At 43.5% G+C, this 8,934-nt stretch overlaps 2 protein-coding genes across 2 annotated transcripts; both read left to right on the forward strand.

Annotated features, from left to right (window-relative positions):
* Positions 1-399: 399 nt before the first annotated feature.
* LOC120106691 (acanthoscurrin-2-like) lies at positions 400-873 on the forward strand. Its single transcript, XM_039119728.1, has one exon. It carries the CDS (start codon positions 400-402, stop codon positions 871-873), a length of 474 nt encoding a protein of 157 aa, XP_038975656.1.
* A 4,148-nt stretch (positions 874-5,021) lies between these two features.
* On the forward strand, positions 5,022-5,479 carry LOC120106692 (spidroin-2-like; the record flags this gene model as incomplete). Its single annotated transcript, XM_039119729.1, has 1 exon — positions 5,022-5,479. A coding segment is annotated over exon 1 (458 nt), but the record flags the coding sequence as incomplete, so codon positions are not given.
* Between the last annotated feature and the right edge of the window lie 3,455 nt (positions 5,480-8,934).

The raw sequence follows: 8,934 nt of genomic DNA on the forward strand, positions 1-8,934 counted from the left end.
ATCTTTCAGTGCATTCGCCAACAAATCCGCAAATCAAATGGCAAGAGGTTTCTATCTGATAGAATACACCATGATACCAGTACTTATTTTGAAAGGGATGGCTAAAACACTTGTTCTCTATGCCATCGTTAGCAAGCCATACTAGTGAGGGAGTGGACCGTATGATAATGGTGGAGTGGGCAGAGGGACGGTGGCGGCCTAGGCTGTTATGCTCGGGGCGGCGGAGGTCCACGGCGCGGCAGCCTGGGCGGTGGCGGAGGTCCCGGACAGGGCTGGGCGGTGGCGACGGTCTGGGCGTGGGTTGCGGTCTTGGAGGGGGTGTCGTTCTAGGCGGGGGCCTCAGCGGTGGCGGCGGTCGGGGCAGGGGTTGCGGTCTAGGTGGGGGCGGAGGTCCGGGCGATGGACGCGGTCTGGACCTGGGGGGTGGCGGCGGTATCGGGGGGTTCTGGCCGGCGCAGTGGCCTTGGTGGTGGCGGAGATTCCGGCCAGGGGCTGGGCGGGGGTTGCGGTCTTGGAAGGAGTGTCGGTCTAGGTCTAGGCGGCCTCGGCGGTGGAAGTGGCTATCTAGGCGGTCGTTGCGGTCTAGGCGGGGGAGGAGGTGGGCCTGGGGGTGGCGGCGGTCGGGGCGGGTGTCGCGGTCTGGGTGGTGGTGGTGATCTGTGCCTCGGCGGCCTGTGGGGCGGGGGCGGCGGCGGCCTGTGGGGCGGGGGCGGCGGCGGCCTGTGGCGTGGCGGCGGCGGCCTGTGGGTGGCGGCGGTCTGGGCGGGGGCGGCGATCTGGGCCTGGGCGGTGGTGGGGGTTCTGGCCGGCGGGGTGGCGGCCGGGGCGGCGCCATTCTACCCACAGCGATCAAAGGTAGTTGAAGTGGGATGAACGTTTGGCTCAAGGTCGAGGAATCTTGCCCTTAGGCTTAGATAAAATCATAAAATAGAAGGTTAGGATCCTCTCTCTCCATCGCTGCTGAACTTTAGATGAGGCCAACAAAAAATATCAATAATATAAAAGTAATTAAAAAAAAGAAGAAAAAAAAAAGTGATAACCACGAATGCTTCTTACGTTCTGGTTTTGTTTATTTTTTTATTCTACCATTTTGTCTTCACAGACTATTGCGTTTTTACGGTTACATACCTTCTCGGGCAAAATCTCTTCACGTTGACCGTATTTTTTTTCGATAAGGTGGCAAAATTAAACTGCCCTAATATACATAGAGCTAATAGCATCCGAGTACAAAATATTATACAACAGGGAAGGCAATAAAAATGTAGACCTTCAAAATACTGATTAAAAAGATGAGTTATAAATGAAGTTATCTCATCTTCTGCCCTGTTGACTTATATATATATATATATATATATATATAATATATATATATATATTATATATATATATATATATATATAAAAAAGATTATCAGCCTCAGAACCAGCAAAGTATGATGAGCGGCATCCTTGCAATACTTCAGTGAGATGGTTCATTCGAGGGTGTAATTTTATTTTATTTTTTTTCCGATACTGAATTGAAAAATGTTTGGTCCATCCCAGACGGTCTCCACAGCCCGTTCTAAGCCTGTTCGCACTTGGGAGCGGAGGCCACGATGCGTACGGCATCATTGATCAAATCAAAACCCATTCTACTCGGCCAACAAAATATAAATTGTGATTCATGGGCCAACCCGCCCGTATTTACACAAGAATTCTAGATATACAAGGAGTAAAACTCCCTTGCCCATATTTTCTTATTTGTAAGATTGCGATGGTAATTACGTAGTAGAGAGGCATTGCATGGTGTGATAATGGCGGACCAGGAGGATTGGAGGACTGTGCTTAGGAGGATCAAAAGGACCCAAAGAAAGAGCAGGACAAGGCAGTGCAAGCAATGGCGGCCCATGCTGTGGCTCGGAGGCGTGGTGACGGCAGATGGGGGGATGAATTGCACCCGAGGTGTTGGATATTTGGCTCATTTGGGAAGACTCCTAGTTGATTGACTTGCAGGTCTGCACACGTTATTATCTTTTACTCCGCAATCTAGTCACGCTGATCTTTGATCTTTTGACTGTTGGTTAGCTGGCTTCCCATGGTGGATGCTTCTTTGTTAAGAATTAGCAGCCGGCCAATAGATAAATTTATTCTTTTGAGAAAAAGAATACATGAGTCCTTGTCTCATCTTTATCGTATGGAATTGGATAGAATTTAGCAACAACACTTTAGTTTTAATAACAAAAGTCACCTATAGGTGAGCTATACAAGGAATCAGTGGTTGACCTCCCCTATTTTCGAGACCTTGAGCAGCAATCTTTGTCTCTATAAACATTCTTAAAAATTTAGGCAAGCATGTATCAAAATCTATTTGTATGTCAACTACATTGAGGGTATGTTTGATCGGGTGGAGTTGTGCACGGGAATAGATATAGAAATGAGTAATCTCATTCCAATTGTTTAGTTGGATCGAGGAAGTCCTATTATCATTCCAGTTCTAAAAAAAAAACAAAGAAACCCTAATCTCCCAAAACCCAATCCGACTCTCTCTTAATATTTAAAATCCATTTCATTTTTATTCTAATTCTAGCTACGAACCAAATACACCAAAAAAATATGGCCATTTCGATTCTCAATTCGGTCCATTCCGATTCCGATTCTAATTGTAAACCGAACGCACCCTAAATTCAGTCTAGTCCTCTTCAATTGGTTTTGGTCAAATTAGTTCAAGTTTAATTAGGTCCACTTCCTTAATTTGATTTTGATTTGCATTTGAATCCTTCTAGCAAGACTGAAACCATTCATGTTTTCAATTAATGAGGCGTAGCTCATTTTCCTTGGACACCCCTGGCCTAGGTCCACTACAATCCTGAGACAATAGTTTGGGCCTAAGCAGCGCTACAACTGGGCTGGAATTATGTTCAGCTAATTGGATGCTCATTTAAACTGAGCCAAACTTCTCTCCCCAATATTCACGGGGCTAATGAAGCCTGAAGCCATGAGTGTGTTTATAACTTGATTCGCTTGGAAATCAGCTCGAGCCAATTCAAGTTCAGTTAAGTTCAGCTGGATTTGGACCATTTTGATTAGATTGCAACTTGAAACGTAGTTGACTAACCTTCCCAAATTCAAACCCATAAATATGCATATTGTGTTCCTTTCACAATTCCCCTATTTGATTGATGTCTGATTAAGAATAATCTTTAATGCGTTTAATTAGTGGATGAAAATGCATCAAAAGGTATTATAGAAGCCTGGCAGGTTCCAGAACGAGGTGTTAGTCTAATAATAGTACGTGGCCTTTCTGCCTCCAATGGTGGGTCAGTTGAAGAATTTGTCCCTTCTTCGATCCGTGACAATTACAACTGGAGGCTTGGGATCCACAGTACTATTTCCACTGTCCAGGTCTATTTTGAGCCATTATTTGCTCATAAAATTGAATGGAATTAGGAACTCTATCCACAATGAAATGACAATTGGCCGGTAAATATGCCATCAGATGGTTTGGATTTTTCTATTAGAAAGAGGGGGCCAAAGCTGCCTTATTTATTTAATCTAACAAGAGCTAACCTATTATGAGACCGATCCATTTTGTTCGAAAATTAGGTCAAGCAAGTTTACGATCCAGTCTATAGGTCTGGATCTTGATTGAAACCTCCCTACCCTTCCACAACCCTTATGGTAGGAGTAGGACTAAAAATCGATGCTACAGTTGTTCCCTTAGTCTCCAAAGGCCTGAATTTTTGGTGTTTATGCTGCAAAGATTACACTGTAATTTAGTTAATAGTTTGAATGTCCAAATTTGCTCCATATCCTATTTGGGTATGAATGAGATGCACTGCAAACATCATGGGGCCCAACATGTGAATCATGCATGTATCTCAAATACTTATCGGCATGATGTACCACCAACCCCACATTTCACAATCAATGTCAGCCTCTGTCGGATATAATTTGTACCCTTCCTGAAGCCACCACAAAGCGAGACTACGTCCTCATACCGAGCTGAGAACTGCATGGTGTGGTTAATTAAAAGCGGCGGTTCGACCATTTCAGCCTAAACAAGTTTGGCTTAAGAGCGATTCTTGGGTGGTAATCACTTGGATTAAGTCTTGCGAGGCAGTTTATGGAACTCCTTTAGAAAGCTATATCACCCCCCGGTAATTGATATTTGGCAGGTGGCTGACCCTATAGAATCTTTCTGTGCTTCCCAAACCCATCTGCAGGAGAATCAGGATAGTGCATGGAATGCTATTTGGGATGCCAATTTCCCTCCATTACTGGCTAGTTTAGTTCTTGCTTATTGTATGGGAGTTATTTTTGAACGTTGTAACTAGCTAGGCACATAAGGAAAGAGAGATTAGGCCAAGAACTTTCAACATAGGCTACAAAACAAGAAGAAAAAGGAACAAGAGAAAAGGAAGATTGCAACATAATTATAATTTAAGACCAAAGCTCAATCCAGTTATGGATTAGTGCCGAGTTGAAATAGATGCTGACCAACCAGATAAGATAGCTGAAAGGCAGCAGCAAGTCATTGCGTTCGACATCCAAAAGTGGACAGTCCCACTCCTTTGCGCCACGTTCACGCTTTTAGTTTGCTCCAACCGGAATGGGACATGAAGCCCCCAGCCAAACTTTGTTAATGATATGAAACCTCCAATGAACGTGTGTCCAGTATAAGGCATAAGCTGGTCTCATGTGACATATCTATAATAAGAAGATGCATCGCTGCAATTAGCTAGAAAATATTGCATCGTATAAAGCTAAAGGAATGTTAATTGGAAGGAATCGTTTTTCCTTTTTGTTCTTTTGCGTGTAAGATCAATCATACCCAAACAAGATCAACAACTATTTGTACATCAACCAATACATTGGGACTTTATTGCACGTACACACACACGACTAGGTTCCACATATGAACCGGCAAGGACGGGAATCCTGGTACAGAAATGTAGAACACCACAGCACCGGCGTCTCTCATGAAGAAGTACATAGTATTTGTCAGATCCTATCGCGACACCGTTGCTAGTGGACGGAGTGATCATGGTGGTGGCGGGCCGCGCGGTCTATGGTGATGAGGCGGCGGACCGGGCGGCCGCGGCCCTCGTGGTTCTGGCCGGGGTGGCGGCGGCCTCGGCTGTTCTGGACGGGGCGGCGGACGTCCCGGCGGCGGGGGCCTGGGCGGTTCTGGCCTGGGCGGCGGGCCCCTCGGCGGTTCTGGCCGGGGCGGCGGGCCCTTGGGCGGTTCTGGCCGGGGCGGCGGGGCCCTGGGCGGTTCTGGCCTGGGCGGCGGGGCCCTGGGAGGTTCTGGCCGGGGCGGCGGGGCCCTGGGAGATTGTGGCCGGGGCGGCGGGGCCCTTGGCGGTCTGGCCGGGGCGGCGGGGACCTGGGCGGTTCTGGCCGGGGCGGCGGGGGCCTGGGAGGTTCCGGGCGAGGAGGCGGAGGGCCGGGTGGGCGTGGCCGGGGTTCAGGCCGGGGCGGCATGGTGATGAAAAGGGATGGTATGTAAGAGTATGTTTGGTTAAAGATCCGGAAGGTGGCCTCTTAATTATAGGGGAGATGGAGGACGCAGTTGCTTGGCTTGGAGGCCAAAAATGAAAGCTTGTCATCATCATGATAGTTTGCCTTTGACTTGTCGTTGGATGGACTGCATCACCATGGATGATTCTTACTTCTTAGTTAAGAATTCAGAGAAATTATCAGCTTCTCACCATCCTGGGGGCAATGCATCCCGGTTGGAAGAAGAACAGGGGACCAAGGTTACGGGTTGTCAGCAAATTAATGCGTCTCTTGGAACAACTTTACCTCGGTAGTATGGCTTCGGTCAGGCAGGGCCGCAGGAGGGTTCTGAGTGGCCTTAGAAACAGTGTAAGTTTTAACATGGCTGGCCCATTTGCATCCCTAGGTTGGTATCACACACTCATAGAGTGCTACTTTTATCTAAAAGATTATGACAACAACAACTGAAAATTATCTTCCTCTTCTTTCCCAGTTCCCATCGGAACCATTGGGAATTCATCGATATGATTTTTTTTAATTAATGTAAGAGTAGCAAAGTCAAATATGTATTATTTGTTTTTCTTTTTTCTTTTCAGCTTTTGGCCTAATTTACAAAATGCGTTTATGTTCAGTTATGTTGAATTGGGTCTCCTCTTTTTCGATTTAAGTTTAATTGGACCTGGCCCCTTACTTAGGTTCTAATTGGCTCTGTATGTAGCAAGCCTGAAACCATTCGTTTGACGCTAATCGTCGATTCAGACGTAGCAAATGTGGTCGTGTCCATTTACTTTGGTTGGATGGGTTCTTTTGATGACAATTTTGGCCTGGGTTGCGCTCCTTCCACTTGAGAGTTCTTTTGATGATTAGTTGGGCCTCTCCCCACTATATCTAGGCCGAACTCACTCGGCCTAATCTCGATCTTGTTTCAAATTCAGCTGAAACTACTGGAAACTCAATAAAAACTGAAAGATACTTGGCTTCAAATATTTGGATTTCTTCTTTTATTTGTTTGTTTGTCTTTTATTTGGAGAGAGAAATCCACCTTAGTTCATCCACGTTATTATCCTCCAAATAATTACTAAAATAATGAAAAGTTGTAGAAGAGAAAGAAATTAAAATAAAATGAAATAAAGTGATGGAGAAGAGAATTAAAACCAGCAGAAGAACACAAAAGACATAGCATGTCTTTCGATGCTGCACCACCTATATCTCCACCTAGACACTGATCATATTTCAATTGAAAACACAAACAAAAATAAAAAAAAACAAAACTTGAAGCACCACCATACCACTTAAATGAAATTGCCTAGATTCTTCTTTTGAAGCCTATAACATTACACTCGAAAGAAGTCATGACATTTATAATAGACCGTTCTTTATCGTACTATATCCATATCGAATTGGTATATGATATCTAACATACTAATATTCGGTACACCAAATTTTATAATATCATATTACGTATATTGATATTGTAATAAAATGATGTTGGTATAGAATCCAGTGCTGAAACGATAAACCTTGCACTATAGACCAAGCTTCACGTGCTTGAAAGTAACCAAGTGCAATTTAAAGGATAAAAAGACACATAGAAGTACCATCAAAGCCTGTAGGGATCCAGCACAGTGAGGTATTAGGTGCGGCCTCTGTGCCTCTGATATGGACCCGTCGCGTAGGACCACCGGATAATTCAAAGACTACGTCCCTTCTCAGGTAGGCCAGCCGGTGACTGTAACAAGAGCTATGAGCTTTGGGTCCATTGTACTACACAATTTTAGTGGTCCATATGGGTCAGCTGGCATTGTAGATGCCATTGGATGGTTGAGATTTGTTGTGAGAAGGGAAATATGAGGACCCTTGGATGTTGGGACTGAGAGCTGAGTGGTGTGCAAGCTCAACCGCATGGAATAGAATTCAGGCCACAGTAGCAGCGGTTCAGGTCTCCATGCAAATCCCAAATCTAATGTAGTCTGTTAAACTCTAAGTGTTTTCGAAACTTTTGGTAATGTTGATTGAATCTTGGTTTAGAGTTCAAACATGTAGCTAGCAATAAGTTGATATTAGGAAGGGCTAATTCATGCCTTCTATTTTATATCCACCTATTCTCGGAGGGTTGTCTCCAACTAGAATTGTGCTTTGGTCATACGTACAAGTCTTAAGAGATGATAACATCCAAACAAGCGCTCTTAACCAGACCCAGGCCAACCAGTTATGCAAACTAGTTGAATTTAGAGTCTAATTTGTGGACCTAAGTTTAGAAACCAATTTTTAATCAGACTAAGTTGATCATCAATTGATCCCCTTTTTACATATGGAAAAATGTCTGCACTAATGTAGGTGGGTATGATTTGACCATTCCATTGCTGAACTAAACCAACATCCTCAACAAATATTATTGTTTAATCCTATTTTCCGGGGGGAAAAACAACCCTAGTTCCACAAATACGTTCGGGCTTGGGATTTGAGAGTGAAAGATAGTGAGAGGTCATGCATACTTTTCTTGTAATCAAGGCATCCTCATGTCTAAGGAACCAAGTGGATCTCCTCGTCCAACTTTACATTATCTCCAAGAGTAGGTAGTCATCATGGCATTGAAGGCTTAAATCTCACTTCTCCTTTTCAACAAGCAAATTAAGATCATAAAGTCTCGAAGCAAATAAAAGGCCTATCCCTGTCAGTCAATTAGAGTAGTGTCATAACATTAAAGATTCTGATGGTGAGAACATCAAGTGGCATTTGAAATTTGTATACCAACAATTTCTTATTTTTGAGCTCTCAAATTATATTTTGTACCGGCTTCATTTGCTCAATGAAAATCATTAGGCTCTGCCAAATCATTCTCAAAAAAAAAACTGCTTTTCAAATTAAAGTGTATTCGGATGTATTAGTACTTAATGTTAGATAGCATTTTGTTTCAGATATATACCACTACCAAGCTTTAGTACTTAATTTTACATCAATTGTTTCTTGGAAATACGGGAAGCATAGTGGTATGAGCACAAAGTACTGAGAGGTGAGTATTTGATCTCTCTGAGAATAATTAGCTAGTTTTATTATAAGGAATGAGGAGAGAGAAACTAATGCAGCTCTTTATTCTCCCTTTTGTTGAAACTTGTGTTAGATATGCAAAGTAAATGGGCTCCTATTATGGACTAATTTGCTCACGACGAGGTTCCCTATTCCAAGTCTCTAGAATGAGGATATCGAATAATTGTATGACTTCACTTACAATTGTTCTTCTTCAAAGAAGAATTTTTGATTGTAGCAATAAAAAAAAAATCCTTCTTAAAATTACTATCTTGGATTTTAAGTAAAAAATAACAAAAACAGAAAAAGGAGCAAAAGGTGATTTACTAAAGGTGCTTGTATTCAAGTATTTGATCCCACCTACTTAAGTGTACTGTCTATCCCCCTCTGTACTACCTGCAACTATAGTGTATGCATGAAAAATAGAAAA

This window comes from Phoenix dactylifera, unplaced genomic scaffold, assembly GCF_009389715.1.
Source record: "Phoenix dactylifera cultivar Barhee BC4 unplaced genomic scaffold, palm_55x_up_171113_PBpolish2nd_filt_p 000605F, whole genome shotgun sequence".
NCBI classification, from domain to species: domain Eukaryota; kingdom Viridiplantae; phylum Streptophyta; class Magnoliopsida; order Arecales; family Arecaceae; genus Phoenix; species Phoenix dactylifera.